We start from the raw sequence: 25,641 nt of genomic DNA, 5'->3' as shown, positions 1-25,641 counted from the left end.
ATTACACTATTTAGAATAAACTGTACTTGACAGGAGCAGATCTGTACTCTTCAAGAGACTCAAGACGAATGACTTAATCCCCACTCCTGTCTGACTGGTAGGAGCATTTCGTTTCTGCCTCATGTCATAAGGACAATGAACCTGTAGAATGCAAGCCCCTACAGTCTCGGCTGCGCGAAACGAGGAAACCGGGGCAAATTGAATGCTGCGCTTGCCGCCATATTGTTGGAGAGCAGACATTAATAGCAGTGCGTAAATCACGCAATTTAACGCTGTGATGATCTAAAATTGACATATTATGGCCATTTTCGACGTTTAACGTAAAATTAGGACGAAATAAACATATTCAAAGTTTCATTGATATGTGTTAGAACATTAAAGAAAAGAAAATACGTATGCAGCAATTTATAGAAAACATACTGATACATCCATAAATAGGCCTACACAATACACATTATAGATTGTATAATTTTACGATAATCAGCAAATTGTAAGGTTTCAGAGAATCTAAAATTATATTAACATATTAACTCTTAGATCACAAGACATAAATATATGCACCTTGATTACACAAGTTCTTGTTATAATCAAATTCCTAAGTGAAATAAATATGCGATAATCAGTATAGACTTGTTAAGTTTTAGAGAATCAAAAATAAATTATATTACCGGTACTTTTAGACCACAGGACATAGGTAATCTGGCAAAATATAATATGCGAAGGTAGCCAAATTACATTGAATTCATTCTTCAATTAATAAAGGGAATGCTATCAATTATAAAAAGTATCGGTACCTAATACATTGCAAACAATAGGTAACGTGAAGACCTAAAAACTAAACAATCACTTTATGCAAGATAAAAAAAACCACATACTTTTTATGTGTGGATTTTTTACATATTGTATTTTTATTTTAAATAAATAAATAAAATAGATATATTATCATTGCTTGCGGAGTGATGGTACATAATTTTTATGCACATATGCAATATCAATAAGATGCCATTCCTTGCTTTTGTTAATAAAATGTATCCGGCAAAATGTAAAAGAGTTATTTATAGGTGAACTCTGAATCATAAATTCACAAAGGAGGCTTAGCTATTATAGCTATTTATTTATTTATTTATTATCTGTATATTTATTTATCCATATATGGATCTTGAATGAAAGTTTATTATCTTGCAGATAAATTCATTTATATAATAAAAACAAAAAGTTATCTTTCCGCTAATGTTTTAACATCTGATGTCTAAGTCTAAATAATTCACTCAGTGGGATTTCTCTACAGTCTGATATACCTGTACTAACAATTAAGTATTCTTTATTGTCGTAAACTACTGATTGATTTTTAATGATATTGATATTGTAACAACAGAGATAATATTATATCGTAGCTTTTGCAAATAGCTTGGAAAATTAAACAGGGATGGTATTATCGCCGCACTCTCATGGTTAACATTCGGCAGGTCTTTGAGCGGCCTCATGCGTTCGGCAGATCTTTGAAATTTATTTGTATTATTGTTTTCAATTTCTTGTGTCGCCGCTCCAATCACTCGCCTCAATTTCAATAATGCAACCAATAAGCTGCTTCAATTATTATTAAATGACACTTACTTGTCTAATCCACGTAGACTAAACCCCAGGTTGCAATGTCTTGTGCTGAGGACGAACATTAAGGTATGTGATTAAAAATTATTATTAAGAGTTAAGAAAGCCAACGTACTCGTATATGAAATAATAATAATAATAATAATAATAATAATAATAATAATAATAGACATTTAACAATATAACAAACTAGTGCTTATTCTTATCGAGGAAGTAGACGTGACAACGTGACGCTTAGAGTGAAACCTACAGAGCAACAATCGGTCGGCAAATTATTTTTTTACAGCACACTGCACGTTATTGTATAATGCCGACATGTTAAGCATGAGTCCGCGGCGATAATATATCATCTTTCAAAATTATATTGGCATTACTTTCACACTATTCACTAAAAACACCCGAGACAAAACAAAGGACAAGTATGACAATCGTGTTTACCACTCTATTTCTACCAGTAGCATGGTGGCGTAAACATGCGCAGACTGGTTTCAATTTTGGACAGCACACCAGCGCTCTGTGTGAGTCTAGTATACTATTATAACGTCTTTGGTAGAATGCTACGAAATGCTGTGATCATGTACAGAAACAAAAAGCTATGAGCTGTAAAAAGTTATGAACCAAACAGTTACGAACAGTATATACATTACAATGACTGCAAGCATAAACCTAACATGAAGCACACATGATATAAAAACACATGATATAAAACTCGTTTATATCAACAGGTGTAGCCATTTAACGTACAATAATTCACATAATAGATGCACTTTGTTGAAATATTACGTATGAACACTAAGTTAATTGAGAGATGGAAAAGGTCCCATATGGTTTTGAGAAATAGAATTTCGTAAAATAAACAATGTCTGTGCTTTTGAACTGGATGGATGGGGTTCTGAAATGAATGGATCATCTTGTTTCGAAATAACTATCAGAACTTATTTCTTTCATAACCATCTTTTAATTGGTTTCATAATTGTATGTTCGAGATTATGCGAATGTTAGTCATCCAGAAGAAATGTACAGGTACAGTTACCCTGAAAAAGAATGAGACGATTCTTGGTCGTCGGAAGTTAAAGTTCTACAGCGCGGTTCACTCGATATCGACGTAACGATACATAACATGACAAATAGTACAAGAATTGTTACAAGGACCACAACAAGGACAAGGACCAGAATAAGGATCACGAATAACACTGCCATTTAAGGCCAGGATTTCACAACATAGCTCGAGTCCCAAAATATCATTGCTTCACTGTACCGAATGGCAAATGCCTGCTAAGGGATCTACATTCTGGACTGCTGCTATCACTGTCTTGTCTCGGTAGCTCATATAGTAGCGTGCCGGTTCCATTGTATAACCGAAACGTCTCGTGTTCGATCCCAGGTAAAACTTTTTTTTTATTGAGGTGTCATTAATTTGTTCAGAGTTCCTCGACTGTCTAATTTGTCGAAAAATATGGAATAATTTATGCCCAATTTCTGGGTCTTACAAGTGGGCTGAACCTCGTCAAAAAAAATAAATCTTACTTGGAAGTTAAAAGTATTCTTCCTCAAACAAAAATCATAAGAAACAAAAAGAGACCTGTTAACTTAAAATCTTGTCCACATGCCATCAGCTTCTATTACAGCTCTAAGTCGATCCGGCATGGATGTCACGAGATTGTGGAATAAGTTCTGATCCCCGGCGAGATCTTCCCAGGTGTCAACAACTTGATCCCACAATTCGTCTCGATTTCGAGGTCATCGGTGGGCATAGGTGGCTATCCTTCTCTTTTTCAATTCCGCCCATAAATTTTCGATGACATTCAAATCAGGTGACTTCGGAGGCCAATTAATGATTTCGATCTCGGGTCTCCTTTGAAACCATCTTTGAATGCTTGCAGCATAGTGCACGGGATGGTTATCCTGCTGGAACAGCAATGTTCCTTCGGGAAAACGTTCTCGGGCGGAGGGAAGGAATATATTTTCCAGAATGTGCTCGTAAGTTTCCGCATTAAACCGGCCATCGATGCGTTCTATAACGCCAGGTCCATCGTAAGACATCCACCCCCAACACGATATGCTAAAGCGCCCCGATCTTTCACGTCGGTGCACATAGCGCTGATCATGTCGGAGACCATCCTCACGATAGACACGGACAGGACCTTCGTAATCACTCGAAATGGTTGTTTCGTCGGAGAAAATTACATTTCTCCAATCGAAATCCACTCGATTGGTAGCGAAGGCAAGACGGTCGACAGCTTGTGCTTCCCCCAATATTTCCATTTGCTCAGCCCTCCGGCTCCTAATACCGCGGTTCCTCAACCTGCTGATCACAGTCTGTGAAGAGCCGGGAAAGTTAGATGCTGCTCTTATTTCGTTAGCAGTCAGAAAGGGGTCCTGTCGAACTGTCTCGAATAAAAGAGCATCCTCTTCCAATGAAGAAATCCGCGGACGCCCAGGAATAGGGCGATTTTCGACCTCCCCAAAATTTTGGTAACGATGAACCCACCTCGCGGCTGTACTTCCAGGAACACCGACCAAACGGCCAGCAGATCTAGCCCCATATCCAGCCTCAACTAGAGCTATAACTCGCTGTCTCATGTCACGTCGGTTCGCCATTACGATGAGAAATGAGAGATGACGATAATACTTTAGTGTAGACAATGACTATTTAACATGATATAGAATTATTGAAATAAGAGGCATCTTGCATAGTAAGAGTTAATAAATCAACCCTAAATTAAATATCTAAATAGCAGGATATAACAGGAAGTCCAATTGTTGCGAAACTAATCAAATTAAATCTAATTACATTAAATAAACAAACCCCAAGTTATGACACCACATTGCTACAGCTAAATTGTATGTTATTAACATAAGCATTGAATAGGTCCGTGGTTGTGTGTTGGACGACAAAACCAAACATCGAAAGTTCGAATCTTGCCGAGGAATGTAACTTCTTGCTTTTTATAATGTAAATCAGACTTATAACTACAATCATTCATATTTCTTACATTATTTATTAATATTTATAGCCAACATTGAATTTGTAAAGAAAAGACTTTAGAAATCTCATATGGAATTTGTGATCTGTAGTGACATAAACATAGATTATCTCTCGGAACTTTTCCGTAAAAGTAAATTAAATTCACTCCTTGAAACTGGAAACCTTATTCGTAGGGTCATTTTCCCATAGCATACAAGCTGAAGTAACACAGCCATTGATAAACGTTTTGTACACAGAATTAGACTGAATTCCTATTCGACAGAACCTATAATCAATGGCTTGTCTGACCATGATAAACAAATCCTATGTGTTTCCAATTCACTGAACAATTTCAAAATATTAATTTAAAAACTAAGAAAGGATCGTAATTGCTGTATCTAGTGATTGTTTGCATTTATGTCTACAAAATGAATCTTGGAAAAACATATATGACACTGGTACTACTGATATTAAGAGTAAATATATTGAATTTTTCACTTAATTTCATAATCACTTCAGTGGATGTTCTCCACTCAATGTTGTGAAAAAATTCAAAAGTTAAAACATGTAGATAACGCAGGGACTTCAAAATCTCATGTAGAAAGAAGAATCTATATGTAATGAGTTGCAATGTAATGATCCTCATGTTCTTAAATACTGCAAGAAGTACAGTGTAATTTATAAAAAATTATGAAAGAGGGAAATAGAATATATTTGAGTAGAAAAGTACAAAATTCAGGTAATGCAATTAAACCTATTCGTAATATTATTAAATTTAAACTTGTAGATATCCTAAGAAAGAAAATATTTTTTCATTAAAACCAATGATTATAAAGTAGAGGATCCCAAATCTATTGCAAATTCTTTTAACGTATTATAGTATATAGTACAGAAATATTATTGACAACTTAAACATTCAAGATTTTGCAAAAGATACTGCAATTGGTTACTTAACAGATGCAGTTAATAATTAGTATTAATATATGTAATTAGTCAATAACTGCAACTGTGCTTTTTCATTCAATCATAACATGAATAAAATTGAATGCAAACACGTAGATAAAATAGTTAAAATTAACTGCAGAGGTGAGAATGAAATAATCCAAAGCCATACTTTTAACAAAAATTGTTTTGTCCGAGTGCATTTCTTACACATATGGGAAAGCTATTAATAAATTATTGTAATAATTACTCAACAAATGACATAGCCTAAGGACTCTAAACCTTTGTAAAAGTTTGTCTATTATTATATATTTTTTTAATTTCATTTTAATTGTTAGTTTTTAATATATATGCATTTACATTGTATATATGTGTGTGTATAAATGCATTCATTAGATTAACGTTTATAATATTATAACTTGTAATTTTGTATTGTTTGCCATCATTAACACTTAATCTCAGGACTTTGTAAAACTATATTTCAACGTGACTTAGCTATTTCAATGTTATTTAGACAAAAAAAAATTGTTGTGTAGACTAAGAATCGAACTCGCACTCTTCTACACAACACGCAGAAGTCTTACCGTCTGAGCTATGGAAACGACATGAAAGCTTTCCTTTCTGTGCGGAGTGTCGATCTAGTCATGAAGGTCCATTGTCGATTTAACTACACGATTTATGTATATATTTATCTTTTATTTACGTAATATTATCATATTTTTTGCAGTTTTTTAATTGAATTTCGGAACGATGCTAGTAACAAACCAAATAGCCTGAATTTAAGTAACTCAATATTCGTTATCTTGTGTATCGGTGCTCTGGTCTCCGATCATGCGCATTGTCTTACATCTGAGACTTAGGAATATTCAATCGTCTCATCCTTTTTCCAGGGAAACTGTATATGATGTGGCAAAAATTAAATTAGTAAAATTTAGAAGAAAATTAAATTTAATTGCATTCAATACTGATTGTCAGTTAGTGTAAACAATGACAGTCAAAGACGATAATAAACAAAGATTCACTATATATGCTTCATTTATTTGGTTGTGAAGTAAACGAAATTATAACCGACTATTCCGAATTCAAAAAGAAATATGACAGTAAAAGTACAAAATTATAAGCTACAAGTATGTTTCTTGTACTGAAATAGCATTAGCAGGTTTCAGGCTATTAGAATTGTAAGAGATATATTTCAATACATAATTCACTGAGTTAATTGCACACCACCTTCTTTTGCCTATCCTAACTCCATCAAGAACGTGGCTGACTTCTGTGAATAGGATTTTCCAATGCTCAAGAATGTTTCATGTAATGAAAATGTTGATTCTTCATCACAAGAAGATTTCAATACCCACATAACAGAAATGGATAAGAATATGTTAGTCGAATTGATGTATTGTTGTAATTATGGTTTTCATTTTCAACAGTATGTATGTATGTATTTATTTACACTGCAAGTGGGCAAGCACCCAGTGGCAGTGGTATATACCATAAAACGAAACACAGCTTTATTAATGCAGCTAAATTTTAAAAAAGGGAAAATATTAGTATAAGTATGTATTTCGTATAGAAATAAGAAAATATACATGTAAAATCATCGACTAAGGTGTCACTTGGCATGTATGTTCCAGAATGTCATATATAGATGTTTCACTTTGTAGTGACAGCTCTCTTGTTTCATTGTTGCTGTGATGTGTTTGTTGTTTCTCAGAATTAGTCTAAGCATTGCATATGGTTGCGTAGCAAAAAAAGTTTACTTTCACCTGTCGTATCATCCTACAATGCTAAGAAAGAGTATTGATCTTATGTGTAAATAGGATTTTTATTACACTCTGATTGTACCAGACGATCTTTGGTTACATTTACGTTTGTGTCACTCAATTCAACGCTTACTGTCAAACAATGGATTGTCACTACAAAGTGATAGATCTATACAACAATGCATTTTTGTATATATATCCTAGTTCTAATGATATTATCTTATTTTATAGAGCATTCATGAAGTCCCAATACTCCGGGTTTAATAATATCTTGATTAATTAACTGTAACAGATGGTGTGGCGAAATAGTAATCTTGAAATGTAGTAAACTAATAATTGTCAGTTCATAATGCATCTCCGTACTGTCAGAGGTTATTTTTTTCGGAGTTATACAGTAGAACCTCTATTATCCGTGGTAATGAAGGGGATGGACTGAATGGTTAATCGAAAAAATCGGATAATCCGTACTATGAAAGATTGTGTAATTTCCTCCATGGGCTTGTATTTAACTTGCTAGGTAATGGATCAGAAGTTCACTAGTTTAAGTCTGGTTGTCAAAGACGAGTTTTTAAGGGACAAGGAAGCCCTTTGTAATGACTGTCTCAGGAAAGATAGGAATAAAGGAGGTCTCATATTGTAGATTTGCATACTTTTTTACACTTCATCCTTGTTTATTAAATCGCGCAGTTGTAACTCCAATCTCGTATTCTGATGCGAGATGAGCCACAGTTTCTCTTTCTCAAACCATTCAATTATTTCCATTTTTTTTTTCGGTACTTAGCACAACACGTTTTCTGTTAACACCCGTGGAAGGCATTTTATATAGGCTACAAATTATATTATAGAACGGCAATTCGAACAGTAGACAATGCTGTGTAACGATAAAGGTTTGTAATAACACTCTCTAGCAAAACATATGTAGAACCTACTAACATGATGTATAAAACAGTAATTCATATAAGTTATTTATTTCTGAAGAAAAGAAGAACGAGAAATAGACAGTCAGATAATTCGCCAATCGGTTAATAGGGTGACGGATAATCGGGGTTCTACTATACTTCTCATGTACGTAAGTCATATCAGAGATGTGTGGAGGTATGGCAGCTTAGTGTGGTCTCACTTAAATGGATACATAAACTCTCAGAACACATGAATTTGGGCTGCTGAAAATTCCCATATCTTACATGAGGTATTGCTTCATTTTCAGAAAATCAGTATTTGGTATATCATATCAAAATCAAAGGATGTAGGACTACTGTTCTTCGATACCCCAGTAGAGTGTTGTATACAGACATATTGTTCTAGATTTAGTGATTTTGTTAGAACTTTATGAACATGACTGCTCCAGCAGGATAGTGCACTGTGTCACATTTCTAATAAAACTATGAAAATGTTAAGGGTTTTTTTTCTGGTGATCACCTCATATCAAAAAAACTTTTGGCCACCATGCTCTCCTGATTTGGGTCCACCAGTTTTTTTGTGAGATTATTTGAAGGAAAGGGCTTATAAAGATAACCTTCATATGGTGGATGACCTGAAACAGGCAATTAGATGCACAATAGAAACAGCCACTCCTGCAATGTTAAGAAGTGTGTTGCAGAAGATGTGCAAGCATATGAACTTGCGCTTGCAAGGTGGATGGGAACATTATAAAATAATACTTAAGTGATATATAGCTCATTTAATAAATTCAAATCCTTCGAGTACTGGAACTTTATGGACACACCGTGTCTTTCCACATTGTGTATCTTTGCTCAATGGTTGAAATGGCTATGAAGAATAACCAGCCATATGTTTGCATTTTAAACCTTTGCTTGTACAGACAAAACAAAATTTGAGCCACATGAATGCACAGAATGTTATAACTGGAACTCGGAAAATTCAAGTGACCCAAATTTTGTTTCTGGGTCTGTACAAGTATGAAGGCCTATTTTTTTATAAGTGTCTTTTGTTCACTGGCAGATATAGAAAAATATATATATAATAAATATAATATTACAATGTGTTTACATCTGATACTGTATTAGGTTTGAAATACGTACCTTTGAGGATGATTTTAGCATGAAGGGTGAATTATATAACCTATTTAATATACAGTGCATCTAGAGATAGAGTGGACCACGGTGGTCTTGGACTGGGTGAGAGTTGCCACATCTAATGCCAGATTTACATGTAAACAGCCGGCAAGTCCACTCTTATTTCTAGACACACTGTATTATTAAGATGTGTAATACAGGGTGATCCACTTGCTGTGCAATCCCAAAAACCTTTTAAAAATTTTAAGAATTTTTTCAGGGACAATGAGATAGCCACAGGCATAGCTCAGGCAGTAGACACGTTTCCCTACTGATCCAGAGCTGTATTCGAGCATGGGTTCGATTCCTGCTTGGGCTGATAAAACTTGGTTGGACTTTTTCCGAGGTTTTCCCCATCTTTAAGGCAAATGGCAGGTTATCTCATGGCGAATCTTTGTCCTCATCTTGCGAAGTATTCCGCTGTCACTAATTTGATTGGTGCTATATAAAATACTAGTTAATATAGTGCCGTTAAACAACCAACTTAAAAAAAAAAGACAACATAGGCCTAACTTTAATGTAAAAGAGGAAAAAGATCAAAGTCACAGAATCATTTATTTACCAGGAATAGAGTAGAAGCATTAGTTTAAAAAATCTACCTATCAATGCTTTACCCACCTCAAATCTCACAGTACTGTCAGTAATTTAATTCTGGAATTGTACAGCAAGGGATCTCCTCAGACGAAAAAACACTGGTATCTTCCTTACTTTATATTATTTTATATTTTATTTATTTGTTCTACATTAGGCAACGAATTTAATTGCTTGCATATAAAGTAACTTGTCTTTGCTTTGTATGCAGTGACAGTATTATAAATAAGAAATTTGTATGTATGTATGTATCCAATGCCTATCCACTTCACTTTACGTGATTCGGGTTCCGCATATTGCGGATAGATGGCAGGACTGTGACCCATTTTCTAGTTGTACAACACTTCGGCTAGCCACAAGTACATGATGTGTATCTGTGGAGAGTTATGTCATGTACTAGGGTGAGTGTATGTGTAAGTGTAGTGTCTGGAATGAGTGATGATGATGAAGATGAGGATGGAAGAAGGGGAAACCTGGTGCCGGCATGTAGCCTACTTCTGTCGAATAGCACCAAAGGGGCCTTCAGGCTTAACATCCCCAACCGACGGATGAATCACTATCAACAGTGACATATGCCTTCTCTTCATATGCACTGCGAAGAGATTTGAGATTTAACCCAGGCATATTGGTGCACAGTCTAGAGATTAGAAATTGCGCACCGCCATCTCTTCTAGTTCCGAGGTAGAAATTTTACATGAAAATTTCTGACCTCACCGGGAATCGAACCCAGGTCAGCTAATCTAAAGGCATACTCTACCACAGAGGTAACTCGGCGGACAGTAAGAAATTTGTATTCTTTTCTATTTAATTGATGGAAGATTCTTGCTTTTCGGAACATTAGTTTCTAACTACTCTGGCAAAAGTATCTTGTTAATTATATTTTTTGTTCCTATTACTGCATAAAATGAACAGTTGATGAAATACTAGATAACAGACACTTCTAGTTTATAAATTTTGCCTGAAACTCTCTAAACTCCAATAACTTTGGAACATATTGTGGCAGCACGTTAGGAACTGTTTTTATGTGAGGCTTTTGTTATAAATTCATTTTGTTATTGTCCTTAATAACGAGTTTCAATAAAGTTAAAAACTTATTTAATTCTCTGTATTTTATTGAATTACCAAATATAAAGACTGACTCTAGTGTGAATGATGAAGATTTTAAAAATGTACCTACTAGTTAAAACATGCAGCAACTCCATGACCTTAATGTGCATAAGAGGGTTAGTGGTTTTATATTGTTGCATTATAGAAATTTATTTTTTCTTAATCATTGCTATTGACAATAGAATTTGTTTTGAAAAATCTATACGGATGCAATGTATCTAGCTTCTCTCTCTGTCTGTCCCTCACACACATTAAAATGTTAATTTCATTGTTATGAATGCAATGTTACATAGGTTTTCTTAGCTTTTAACTACATTACCCTCGAAACTAAGGTAATCATTCAGAAGTAGAGTCGGTCTCCGTAGCGTAGTTGGTATAGCGCTGGCCTTCTGTGCTCGAGATAGCAGATTTAATCCCGGCCCAGGTCAATTGCATTTAAGTGTAGTTAAATGCGACAGGCTCATGTCAGTAGATTTACTGGCATGTAAAAGAAATCCTGCAGGACGAAATTCGAGCACACCAGCGATGCTGATATAACCTCGGCAGTTGCAAGCATCATTAAATAAACCATAATTTAATTTAAATTTTCTACCATGGTAACCGTGCAGTTATAAACAAACATGGCTGACCAGAGTTCGTTTACCATTGAACAAAGATTAGTGATGCAACATTCACGTGATGTCCTCTTCACAAACGATGTGCTATCTACCGGATCTCTGAAAAAAGAATTAAGGAAGAGACTAGTGAAATGTTTTGTGTGGGAGCAGAAACATGGACATTACGACAAAGTGAAGAAAAGCGACTAGAAGCATTGGAGAAGAATGGGGAGTGTGAAATGGATAGACAGAATAAGAAATGAAGCTGTGTTGGAAAGAGTGGGTGAAGAAAGTATGATATTGAAACTAATCAGGAAGAGAAAAAGGAATTAGCTGAGAAGGAATTGCCTACTGAAGGATGCACTGGAAGGAATGGTGAATAGGAGAAGAGTTTGGGACAGAAGATATCAGATGATGGATGACATTAAGATATATGGATCATATGCGGAGACAAAGAGGAAGAGGAAAAATAGAAAAGATTGCAGAATGCAGGGTTTGCAGTGAAAAACCTGCCCTTGCTCAGAAAACTGTGAATGAATGAAATATAAGTAAAAATATGCAGGAAGTTGCTTATTGATGAAGATGCAGTCTGGAGGTGAGATTTTAAGAAATCATCATACAATCTCGATGGAAGCCCAAAATCGACTTCACAATGTGTGGGTGTCACCATAAGTGTGAGGACAATTTGGAGAGGTCTATGGAAAGTAGCCATAAAATCATGCTGACCTGCAACAGTCCTAGCATTGACACCCATACCATCGAGCAGCTCGTCTACGATTTGTCCGTGAACATGCAGAAGGGATAAGGGAGGATTGGAGCAAAGTACTGTGTTCCGATGAATCAAGGTTCTCTCGGAGATCACTAGACAGCAGAGACAGAGGGCCGTAAGAATAAAGTTGAGCATATCCTTTTATTTTACTATTTTGAAGGATGTGCTTCAGATTTTAATAATAAAATGCAGAGCAAAACCTTCTGCTCTTGATGACGCAATAGGAAAAGAGCACTTGCTTCACAGGAAGAAGCATTTGCTTAGAGCGCAACCTTTTGCTTCAGAATTAGAAAAAATGTATGAATAAAGTGAAGCATATCCTTCGATTCAGAAGCATATCCTTCTAAAAAGTGAAGTCTGGTCAGGAGCAGACTCATCTCCGTGGTTTACTAATCTGGTTGAATTACCTGTCGCATTACGTCGTGAAAAATACTACAAATTACGTTGGTGTACTGTTAGGGAGCAGTATAACAGTTTATATATACTTAATGAAGAAAATATCCAATGGATTACATCTCATTTTCTGGAAGAAACACAGGAGAGAAGAGGAGGGGCCCAAGTGCTAGCTTGCTGTCTACAATCCCGGAGGCCTGGATTCGATCCTCGGCCAGGTCGTGTTGGAATTTGTGGTAAACAAATCAGACATTGCAAAGAGTTTTCTCGGGATACTCCTGTTTCCCTGTAACATTCCATTTCATCTATTATCTGCAATAATAAAAATAGGTTAGAGTGAATTCTTGGTAGTACGGGTTTCCGATGCTGATATAGGAAGGGCTTGGAGCTCCGGCCGCTGGGGTTTATCGTCGCGAAACGGGACCTGGCTGTATCTCGGGCTGAGACAGAATGGGCAACCTGTCAGTGTCAGATTCACGAATGCCACTCAGGCCACCTGTCGGATTTGGATAATCATAGTATACAGGGCGCACAATGGACCAAAGCGTGCTCAAGTGTACGAATCCGTCTCAGGTCCAGCCCTCGTAAAGCCACTCAGCCAGCCATCCTTGGAAATGAAGGTTTTTTTTTTTTTTTTTTTTTTTTTTTTTTTTTTTTTTTTTTGGCGGTTCATGGTCGATCGGAGATTCCAATCAGGTATTGCAGAAGAGATGGGTATACATCGGACCACTATGAGTAAAACTGTTATTAATGATTTAAATATAACGGAAAATGCGAACAAATGGCTCAAGTTGTCATCATCATTACAAGATATAACAGTTGCAAAACCTGAATAGTTATAGAAATTAAATTTTCCTAGTGTAATCAGTGTATTAGACTGCACTCGTGCGCATTGCTAAACATACACAGCATGGTGGTATGGTGATAAAATGATGAGTAAGTTGCAAGCTACATGCAAAGCAAAAGAAAGCTTTATTAGTGTTGCAGTTGGTTGGCCAGGGTCCGTTCTTGACTGTAATATATGGAAAAATTCATCAGTTCGTGATGTGTTCAGTGGATTTAAAAATACTGTTCTATTCGGTGACGGCTTCGAACCATGGCTCATGGTATCATATCGATATCGGATTTTTAAATAGAGAGACAGTTATTTATAATAGAATGTTCCTTTGGCGAACTAAGAAGCAGGTTTCCCATTCTACAATACGCCTGTACAATTGCTGCCTCAAACGTCCCAACAATCATATTGTTTGTTGCTTCTTTTTTCACAATGTAAGCTAGAGAAGTACCTATATGATCATAATTATGACTTTACGGACAATATATAGGATTTAAATGAAGATGAAAATACTGAAGAGCAAGAGGATCCTGCCACTGGAAGGACTTCATATATATTCACGTCACTGCAGTGGTAAAATTTTACTACTCGTATTTTATTGATGCGCACAGATTAACGTAGAAACTTTAATTAACTATCACTATTTCTTATAGTAGCCTTAATTATAATATGTAATAATGCTATTATGGGCACTTCAAAGGCGCATGTTAAGAGGAATTTATTAGTATGCCGAATTTTCTTAAATAATTTTTATCATTTTCTGAAATGCTATCTTTTTTTTTTTTCCTCTTCACTTCTAGAACTTGTCACTTTTTTCTAATATTCCAGGATGTGTAGCTAAAATATAATTGTACTTTCAAGGGGCACAAAGGTACCGCTGTCTGAATCAGAAGATGCAGTTTTAACCACGTGGAATCCTTATTTAGTTGTGATTGAAATGTAAAGTAAAAGTAAATCCATGGTTTTACAGCCTTGAAGGGCCAAGACCGACCAGCCGGCCGCTGGCCTCATGTCCACATGCCGAAGTAGAGGTGGATGATCATCCAACCAGAATGGAGGTATCGTGTGGTTAGCACGATGATCCCCCCAGCCGTTATAGCTGGTTTGCGAAACCGGATTTTGACTACCTATCGTGGCTCCCCAAGTGCATCACAATGCTGGGTGGGCACTGGTCCCATACACTGGCCGAAATTCTATGAGAAAATTTCTTCCCTCACGAGGACTCGAACCAGCGCGCATTCTGTAACGCGAGTCCTAGACAGGATGCCTTAGACCACGACGCCATGGCGCGGGACTGTGATTTAAATGAGCGTGGTTTATTAGCATCAGAAGGATACATGCTACGAGTATATCATTGGGAGGCCTACCATTGCTGCTTATCGCATTTCTTTATGAAACCGAACACCCGCTCTCAGATGACAAAGAGCGCCGACAAATACACAGTACTGCAACAGGAAACGACACAACAGCATTCATGAGCACATGTTCCTGTCTTAGAAATATAAGGTAGAAGGATAAGGTAGAGGTTATTCTTACAATTCGAAGCATATGCTTATACCTCAACCTTTTGCTTCGGAGCACATCCTTATACTTCAACCTCTTGCTTCGAAGGAAATCCTTCACTTTTATTCATATGGCCCAGAGTCTGGAGGTGAGCATGTACTAGTTCATACTATCATTTTTATTTATTTTTGAAGTCAGCAGTTTCCCCCTCCCGCCCCCTCAATGAATTTCTATTTCTCTAAAACCACTCACAAGCAAATATTGTCCTGGGGGCAGATGATAAAGTTTTTTTTTTTCTTCCAGGATGTTAATAATGTCAAAACAAGTGCTTATACAAATTTTGGCCACTTGAGTGCAATTACAAAGGCTGTCCCGAAAGTAAGTTTCCCTGGGGTCGTCTACAGATAGAGAACACAATTTCATGGAAAGATTTAATGAAACAGATAAAATTGTTGAGCTACTTTTCAACATATTCCCCACCGGAATTGAGACATTTGTCATACTGTGCAGACGGCTGCCATATACTGGTTCTGATTCCAGACGGCAGACTTCTATTACACAGGGATACAAAAGTTCATCTCATGGTACTGCAAATGTCTCATTTCTGGTGGCGAATATGTTGAAAAATAACTCAACAGTTGCTATATCTGTACCAATATATCTTTCCACGATATTGTTTTCTTTCTGTAAACGGCCCCAAGAAAGCTTACTTTCAGGACGGTCCTCGTAATTGCACTCGGGTGGCCAAAATTTGTATAAGCACTTGTCTTGACATTATTAACATGGTGCAAGAAAAAAAAAACTTGTTTATCCACCCCCATGAGAATGTTTGCTTGTCAGATCTTTCATCTTAGTTTGGGAGGGTTAGGGTTTACTGAGAAAACAAGAAAAATGTTGTGTGAACATAAATCTTTAATAACTTCCGTCCAGATTATCAAAGAAACATACAGAATCCCCTCAGATCAGCTCAGCAATGCATCTAACCCAACATTCACATGGCTTTCATCTGCGCCATCAGTTCGTCTAGGCTGACCCCAGATGTGTCGGCTTGATTTGAGTCTTCTTCCTGTACAGCTGGTGCTGGCATGCTGTATGCTGCCTTCACTCCTGCCACAAAGCCTTGTGCAAGATCTTCCTCTGCTTGCAATTCACTGGGATCAGTCTCATCCACCAAGCAGATGCCTATTCAGACAGAAGCAAAGAAAACAAGAATGGTAAGTAAATGTGAAATTTTTTATAAAATTACAGCAGTTCAGAGTTGATCCATTGGTATCAGTTATGAACAAATCACATAGTGGGTATAGTGGTATGACAGGTTTTATTTTAATTTTCTCACTTTTTCATTATTATTATTATTGTTAGTTGGAAGGCCGGAGGGAAAAAGACCTTTGGGGAGGCCGAGACGTAGATGGGAAGATAATATTAAAATGGATTTGAGGGAGGTGGGATATGATGATAGAGAATGGATTAATCTTGCTCAGGTTAGAGACCAATGGCGGGCTTATGTGAGGGCGGCAATGAACCTCCAGGTTCCTTAAAAGCCAGTAAGTAAGTATTACTATTATTATTGTCCAAAGCTTATTTGTACCTAGGTATAGTACTTCAGCTCATAATTCTGTGAAAATAATTTAAAAAAGATATCTTATGCAATGGTAGTAGGCATGGCTGATTGGAATTGGTCATTCTTATATATGGAATATATTTTCTTTAAAAAAAAAAAAGGGAGAGAGAGAGAGTCATTTTGTCCGAAGTTCATGGGTTTAAATCCTCCCAAGGATGGCCTAAATTACATGAGCCGTTCAGAGCAAAAGTGATGTAAGTCAAAATTGGGTAATGAGATTTAAAGTAATTCTGTAAAATACAGCGCAAAGTAGCAATTAATATGTCCTTCTTGCTATCCACTGACTACTAATAGTTTAAATAAATTGAATATTAATTGCTACTTTGCGCTGTATTTTACAGAATGTTTACTTTAACCCTCATTACCCATTTTTGGCTTACACCACTTCTGCTCTCAATGGCTCACATACTGTACAGTGACTCAAAGTCAAACTCATACAGTTGTTTTTCCAAGAAAAAGTCTATAGAGAAAATAATAAATACTACATTAATTAAAACAAAATGTATATCTTCTCTTATGATAAATAATGTAAATGATGCTAATTCAATAATGACTTCATCTCTTTTAATCATGATGTTGGTAAGCCTTCACTCTATTAGTGCTGTTGTGCCACAGATTCTTGTAATAAATTATTTTTTGTTAGACTTTCTGCTCTTCATCAGTTGACTATAATGCTCCTTCCTCTCGAAAGAGGACACTTAACAAGTCGAGATATAAAGAAATGAGGCCACCGGCATGGCTCAGTTGGTTAAGGCGTTTGCCTGTTGGTCTGAAGTTGCGTTCAAGCGCAGGTTCGATTCCCGCTTAGGCTGATTACCTGGTTGGGTTTTTTCCGAGGTTTTCTCCAACCGTAAGGTGAGTGCTAAGTAATCTATGGCGAATCCTCAGTCTCATCTCGCCAAATACCATCTCACTATCACCAATCTCATCGATGTTAAGGATACACTGATGTGAAATTTTGTCATTTTTGGTCAAAAATATTGATTTTTTGTTTTTATCTTTAACAAATTGTTCATGGTGTAGAGATGTCCTCTGCAATTTTCATGGTCATACGATCGGTCTATCACCTGTTTAGGGCCACATTTCGAAAAGGTTGCGCGCTCTGACTGGTAATGTAAATCCCCCGTCCACGCTCTCAACTCTGAATTCTGCGACGATTGTGGAAATTACGCTGTATTTCATATATTATTTATTACACTACTGTTTGTGAAAAGACAACACACAGAAAGAATGGCCCGAACGATTCCAATCTCGGGAGATGTGTAGAACAGTGTACCATCAATAATTGATTACATTTCCAGGGAAATGGCGTACACATAGGCTCAACAGTGATGTCTCTTGTTTCACCAGCAAGGTCAATGTTATGCCTTGCTCAGTCAGTGCAGAGCTTCCAAAGGAAGTGGAAACGTGAATCTAGTGTAGGTATGCCTCGTCGACGAGGAAGGTCGCAATATCAGCACGTGAATGAGTTCGGGGGGAATGATTGTTCTCCAGTAAGCAGGTTTGTCATACCGTGATATTTCGGCTCGTACAAGGCATGCTGTTATGACAGTGATGCATGTGTGGAACCAGTGGATAGAAGAGGATCGTACACAGAGACGAGTGGGCACTGGACCACGTAATGTGACCACAGCACGGGATGACCGCCATCTTATCCTCTTGGCCGTGACGGACCATACAGCTTCATCCACAATGTTGAGTCGACGTTGGAGTAGTGCATCGGATGTTGATCTATCTGCCGTCGTTCGTCGCCGTCTTTTGAGGGATGGACTAGTGGCTCACATGCTGTTGCGACGGCTTCCATTGTCCAGAAACCACCAACGTCTCAGACTATAATGGGCGTGCTGAGTAGCAAAATTTAGTGTTTTCGGACAAGTCATGCTAGTCCTACTTGTCCTACAATGATGGTTGCATACATGTTAGACCCTACCGTGGTGAACACAATCTGAGAGCCTGCATTGTTGAGCAGCATAGCGGAGAAATGCTAGTGTGATAGTGTGGGCGCCATTGGATACAATATGCGATCTCGCCTTCTACGTATTCAGGGCAATCTGAACAGCAATTGCTACATTAGGGAGGTTTTAGAGCCCGAAGTACTGCCCCTCCTTCAGGCAACTCCACATGCCACATTTCAGCAGGACAATGACCGGCAACATGTGGCGAGGATTGTGCAAGCCTTCTTTTGAAGAACAATGGGTATCCTCTTTCCTGGCCTGCACGTTCGCCAGACATGTCGCTCATCGAACATGTCTGGGAAATGGTTGGTTGGCAATTTGTTCGTCATGGTCCTCCAGCACCGACCCTTGACTCTTTGTGGACTTGCATGAAGGGAGATTCCCCAGGAACATATCCAGTCTCTCTTTGATTCCATGCCACGACGCTTAGAAGCTCTGATTGCAGCGCATGGAAGCTTCACACCATACTGAAATCTCACGGTCACAGATCAGGTACAATTCTGTAATTCTAATCATTTGTATATTTTTATGTACCTAATCTGAGGTATCAATTTCATTTCAGTCACATGTATCTTTCTTGGTGTTGCAATTTCCACAAACATTTGTGTACATTAGATTTCCAATTCAGATAGTGTAGCTTCTCGACTTCTCGAAATATTTCTTCATAGGACCCAACAGATGTCACTTCAAAGGATGCTTTCCTTTGAAAAATATTCAGTTACCAAGGAGACCACAACTCTTGTCTGAAGAAAAATTCCATTTGTTGCTAGTAGCCATATCAACGTGTTTTCCATGCTTGGTTTTTGTTTTGTTATACAAGAAATATTTGCAAGTTTCTAACAGTTTTATTGTTAGTGTTATAATAGTGTCTACAGTCTAGAGTGATTTGTTTTAATAAGTTTACATGTTTTTTTTTCAGTCGTCATCTTTATTTACTAGTGCAGGTTAGGTGTGCACTGCATGGTAGTGTATATAAGAGTAAGTTCTGCGTATAATAAGCAACGCCTATATATCTCAAAATGCCTAGAAAATCAAAAAGATAGAGTTCTTGTTTATTATTATCATCCCAAACTTTGAAGTCAATTTTCTCCACTTTCAGTTTTTGTAAATTTTTCATTGCTAAAAATGCTACTCTTCCTACAAATGTTGTACTACTTGCATGATATTTTTTGTAGAGGTTTCTGAATGTGTTCTTAACAAAACTTACTATCAGGATTATACCTAACATTCATATTTTATTTAATATTAATTTTTCTTTATGCTCGAGTTGATTTTTTTTTTCCGTTTTTACACTTTAGTGCATAAAATATTTTTTATTTTATTTTTAGTAGAATAAATGGAAAAATTGTATAATAAGTTTTATTTCCGAGGGTCTGGCAAGTATGTAGACAAAATTTCAGGCCAAAATATTTGAATTTGTGGGAGGAGTAGCAATTTTTGAAAAGCTAAATTTACACAATTTAAAATTACAAAATTATTAATAATTCATATATTTCTGCATCAAATGAGACGAAACTTTGTACACAGACTATTTGTATACAGTAGGACAACTGTACAAAATTTCAGAGATCTACATCGAATAGTTTAGAAATTTCAAATTTCACATCAGTGTACCCTTAAATAACCTAGTAGTTGATACAGCATCGTTAAATAACTAAAAAAATATATATAAAGAAATGAAGGATTATAGGGTTGGGAAAGAAGCCTGTTGTATCCCTTGTAATTGGTACTTCCCCAGCATAATGAACGTGGTGCAAGGCTTTTAGGTATTTACATCATATCTTAGATGTACACATCCAACATTTTGGAGTTACATCTTGGCTCCATCATCAGGAAAGTTAAGGGAAGAACGGAGAACTTATCCGTGCTTACGGCCGAATTTTTTCATCTGAAAAATAGACTGTTCTTAGCTGGATTTGAACCAAGGCTACTTCGATCCAGAGGCAGGCATGGGAACCACAAGACCATATGCTTGTTACTAACATCAGTTTTTATGCTTACCCCACTCATTATCTTCGTGGGTAACTTCTTTGTCATCAGAACTACCATCTCCAATGGGTTTCTCTTTTGGAGGCCGAGCTTTTACTTCCGCTTGCCTCTGTCGACAGAAGCTGTCATCACATGCTGAATTGGGTCGTAAATGCATTGTTGGGAAGAAGTCTGTCAGGGCACTGTACCCCAAGTAATACGATACTTGACCAAATCCTAAGAGATACCTACAATAAGAACAAATGAAATCTTAATATAAACATTAACTAAACTGTATGATTAGTCCATTTTGAATCTTGCGTACACTACTTTTAACACTTGAATATAATTATTTGATCAATTAGCGGACTTACTCGTGTTAATTATGTAAGTTTGTGCGGCTTACAGCTGTTTCAGTGCTTCATGCACCATCCTCAGAGCCTACTAGATCTCGGCGTCATCTCGAACTTCTCTGCCTGTTATGTGGGTGTGTTTGATTGTTGAAAGGTGTTGAAGAGTGGGGTCAAATAGTGTGTGTGTACTGAAATTGATCTGTGTGTTGTCAACACACAGATCAATTTCAGTACACACACACTATTGTTGTCAACACACAGATCAATTTCAGTACACACACACTATTGTTGTCAACACACAGATCAATTTCAGTACACACACACTATTGTTGTCAACATACAGATCAATTTCAGTACATACACACTATTGTTGTCAACACACAGATCAATTTCAGTACACACACTATTTGACTCCACTCTTCAACACCTTTCAACAATCAAACACACCCACATAACAGGCAGAGAAGTTCGAGATGACGCCGAGATCTAGTAGGCTCTGAGGATGGTGCGTGAAGCACTGAAACAGCTGTAAGCAGCACAAACTTACATAATTAACACGAGTAAGTCCGCTAATTAATCAATTAATTGTATGATTAGGTAAATAAAGTTATGGTGTGACCAGAATATAGAAATATGATGGTCCACTATGACGTAGATGTATGTTGATTAACAATAAATATATTATCATATACTTAAGTTATGCAATTTATGAAATAAACTAAATATACTTTTGGAATTATAAAAAAATGTACTTTGTGTATTTTGAATAGCAATTCAATAACGGAAACTATAAACAGTAATACCAATCACAACACGAGAAAGCAAATGAATTATTGGAAAACGTGTAAAACGAATGAGAAAGTGTGTGTCTACATTAACTCATTCTGAGTGAGTGCATTTCACTAAAAAATATGTACAACTATGTAGTTTTTTTGGAACAAAATTCGTACTGAAATCTGGATCGAACTTTGATCAATCAATCAATCAATCAATCAATCAATCAATCAATCAATCAATCAATCAATCAATCAATCAATCTTCTTAATGTATCCAGCTGTTTGCTGACAACAACTATAGTCCACTGTATTCATTATAGATGCATGCCTGTCGCTAGTAGCCAGAGTTAGGGTGTAGTCAATATATACTGCAGGGCTGTGTCTTCTGCAACTGGTACTGATGATTTTAATTTAGTTCTTTTGTGGACTATGGATGGACAGTATAGAAGAATGTGTTCCAGATCTCCATCATGATTATTACACCACAGACAAGTAGGATTATCAGAAATGTGAAATCGGTGTAGGCACAATTGTGTGACAATGTGACCTGTCCTGGCTCTTGTTAAAAATGTTTGAACATAATCTGGGCAAGTTTTTGTACATTGCAGATCATTTGGTTTCTTTTGTACAGACTGTAAATTTTTTCCTTTGTCAGAAGAGAGCCAATTGTTTTTTTTTTTTTTTAGTAGGTTATTTTACGACGCTTTATCAACAGCTCAGGTTATTTAGCGTCTGAATGAGATGGTGATAATGCCGGTGAAATGAGTCCGGGGTCCAACACCGAAAGTTGCCCAGCATTTGCTCATATTGGGTTGAGGGAAAACCCCAGAAAAAACCTCAACCAGGTAACTTGTCCCGACCGGGAATCGAACCTGGGAGCCAATTGTTGATCCATAGGTTTATAAAATGAGACTTTACTGAAGCAAAAGCACTGGATAGAGATATGACTTGAAGAGGTCTTGGTTGCAAATATGTTGCCTGTTTTGCAAGTTATCGACTTTCTCGTTTCCAGGTACACCACAATGACTGGGTATCCATTTAAATATTATTTCCTTTTGGAGTTTTTTTAGTTTACTTACTTGTTTCTGAATTGGAATAATTCAAACTTTGATGATCAATACTGTATTTACCCGCATAACAGACGCACTTTTTTTTTTTTTAATAACAAAAACTAGGGTGTGTCCTTTATGTGAGGGAAAAATTTTAGTGATAAAAAAAAAAAACAGGTATTAAAGGTGCGCCAGCTCGAATGCTGATATAATCAATAGAATATGTAATGATATATGGGCTGTGACTAATTTATATATCCATTGTGTTGCACTTAAGATGATCGATAATTAGCAGAGTTGTATAAACAGAACAGTGAATACAGCGACAATAAGACAAGACACTTTATTGTTATTATTAGCACTAGGCTTACCTCATTCACTGGTACCATGTATTGTTGTTTAAAAACCTGCATTTAAACATAAGCAGTGCATCCAATCAATATTATTAAAATGCTCTTTGTTTAAAATGAGCAGGGATTTTTTTTTTTTTTTTAATTTTAATGTGAAAAACTGGAGTGCGTCCATTATGCGGGGGCATTCATAGCACGGGTAAATATGGTACTAACTTGAGAGTATTTTGAAGAAGGAATCCAGCCACAATGCCCATGGTTGTCGGTAGACTTGCAGCACACACTCCATCTTTTTTGAGTGTCTTCTCGTCAATGTTAGAGGCTACAACTAATGGTGGAGCACACTAAAACATAACAGAAGCAATAATATATTAAGAGAAGAAATATGACAAAGGTGAAAGTGGCTAATATTCTGTGTGAGTTTCAAGTCTCTAACTATACACAGTAATTTTTTTTAATGTGGCATGAAAGCCTCTTGGATAAGAGGAAATAAATTTTTAGCTCGAAAACACTTTGATTTAGGGTCCTGAAATTTAGTATTTTTGTAGACCTGTTATGAAACTAAGAAAAAGAAACCGTGGTTTGATGAAGATTGTTGCATGGTAGTAGAAAGAAGGAAACAGGCAAAATTGAAATTCTTACAGGATCCAGTTGAGGAGAAGAGAGATAATTATTTCAATGAAAGACGGGAAGCAAGTCGTACACTTAGGATTAAAAAGAGAGGTTACTTGAAGGAAAAACTGAATGAGGTAGAAACAAATAGTAAGAATAAAAACATTCGAGATTTATATAAGGGTATAAAGGAATTTAAGAACGGATATCAGCCAAGGGTAAACGTGATCAAGGATGAGAATGGTGACTTGCTTGCAGACTCTCCATCAATCCTAAACAGATGGAAAAACTATTTTGCGCAACTACTAAATGTACATAGGCCAAATAGAAATGATCGGGACGAAATTGAAATACAAACTGCTGAGCCATTTATACCCGAACCCACACTTTCAGAAGTCGAAATTGCGATAGAGAATCTGAAAAAGTACAAGTCTCCAGGTATCGATCAAATTCCAGCAGAATTAATACAAGAGGGTGGAAGTGCATTATATAGCGAAATTTATAAACTTGTACTTGCTATTTGGGAAAAGGAAATTGTACCAAAACAATGGAAGGAGTCCATAATTGTACCTATTTTTAAAAAGGGGGACAAAACCAACTGTGGTAACTTTCGAGGAATATCACTTTTGTTGACGTCGTACAAAATTTTGTCCAATATTCTTTTGAGAAGATTAACTCCGTACGTAGATGAAATTATTGGGGATCATCAGTGCGGTTTTCGGCATAATAGATCGACTATTGATCAGATTTTTTGTATTCGACAGATAATGGAGAAAAAATGGGAGTATAAGGGTACAGTACATCAGTTATTCATAGATTTCAAAAAGGCATATGACTCGGTTAAGAGGGAAGTATTATATGATATTCTTATTGAATTTGGTATTCCCAAGAAACTAGTTCGATTAATTAAAATGTGTCTCAGTGAAACATACAGCAGAGTCCGTATAGGTCAGTTTCTATCTGATGCTTTTCCAATTCACTGCGGGCTAAAGCAGGGAGATGCACTATCACCTTTACTTTTTAACTTCGCGCTTGAATATGCCATTAGGAAAGTTCAGGATAACAGGCAGGGTTTGGAATTGAACGGGTTACATCAGCTTCTTGTCTATGCGGATGACGTGAATATGTTAGGAGAAAATACACAAACGATTAGGGAAAACACGGAAATTTTACTTGAAGCAAGTAGAGCGATCGGTTTGGAAGTAAATCCCGAAAAGACAAAGTATATGATTATGTCTCGTGACCAGAATATTGTACGAAATGGAAATATAAAAATTGGAGATTTATCCTTCGAAGAGGTGGAAAAATTCAAATATCTTGGAGCAACAGTAACAAATATAAATGACACTCGGGAGGAAATTAAACGCAGAATAAATATGGGAAATGCGTGTTATTATTCGGTTGAGAAGCTCTTATCATCCAGTCTGCTGTCCAAAAATCTGAAAGTTAGAATTTATAAAACAGTTATATTACCGGTTGTTCTGTATGGTTGTGAAACTTGGACTCTCACTCTGAGAGAGGAACATAGGTTCAGGGTGTTTGAGAATAAGGTGCTTAGGAAAATATTTGGGGCTAAGCGGGATGAAGTTACAGGAGAATGGAGAAAGTTACACAACACAGAACTGCACGCATTGTATTCTTCACCTGACATAATTAGGAACATTAAATCCAGACGTTTGAGATGGGCAGGGCATGTAGCACGTATGGGCGAATCCAGAAATGCATATAGAGTGTTAGTTGGGAGACCGGAGGGAAAAAGACCTTTAGGGAGGCCGAGACGTAGATGGGAGGATAATATTAAAATGGATTT

The 25,641-nt window shown here is 36.6% G+C and overlaps 2 protein-coding genes across 10 annotated transcripts in view; one reads left to right on the top strand and one right to left on the bottom strand.

The window, feature by feature from the left end:
- Positions 1 to 25,641, top strand: part of LOC138694297 (transmembrane protein 41A-like) — a 65,974-nt gene that overhangs the window by 33,355 nt on the left and 6,978 nt on the right. For 5 of the 6 annotated variants that reach the window (XR_011330891.1, XR_011330890.1, XR_011330887.1 and 2 more), the window contains one exon: positions 16,222 to 16,361. The exons of the other annotated variant lie outside the window; for it this stretch is intronic. The gene's annotated coding sequence lies outside the window, so the exon portion shown is untranslated. The remainder of the gene's footprint in view (positions 1 to 16,221; positions 16,362 to 25,641) is intronic. 6 annotated transcript variants of the gene reach the window in all.
- The window catches only part of LOC138694294 (ubiquitin-like modifier-activating enzyme 5), a 63,446-nt gene continuing 53,846 nt past the window's right edge, over positions 16,042 to 25,641 (bottom strand). For all 4 annotated transcript variants that reach the window (XM_069817846.1, XM_069817847.1, XM_069817845.1 and 1 more), the window contains 3 exons: positions 23,436 to 23,563; positions 20,725 to 20,939; positions 16,042 to 16,329 (listed from right to left, as the gene is read on the bottom strand). In XM_069817846.1, the coding sequence (XP_069673947.1) occupies positions 16,139 to 16,329; positions 20,725 to 20,939; positions 23,436 to 23,563 (534 nt within the window). In that variant the 3' untranslated portion in view covers positions 16,042 to 16,138. The remainder of the gene's footprint in view (positions 16,330 to 20,724; positions 20,940 to 23,435; positions 23,564 to 25,641) is intronic.

This window comes from Periplaneta americana, chromosome 2, assembly GCF_040183065.1.
Source record: "Periplaneta americana isolate PAMFEO1 chromosome 2, P.americana_PAMFEO1_priV1, whole genome shotgun sequence".
Classification (NCBI taxonomy): Eukaryota; Metazoa; Arthropoda; class Insecta; order Blattodea; family Blattidae; genus Periplaneta; species Periplaneta americana.
Note: the sequence above shows the minus strand (reverse complement) of the source record. Positions and strands in the feature narration are given on the sequence as shown.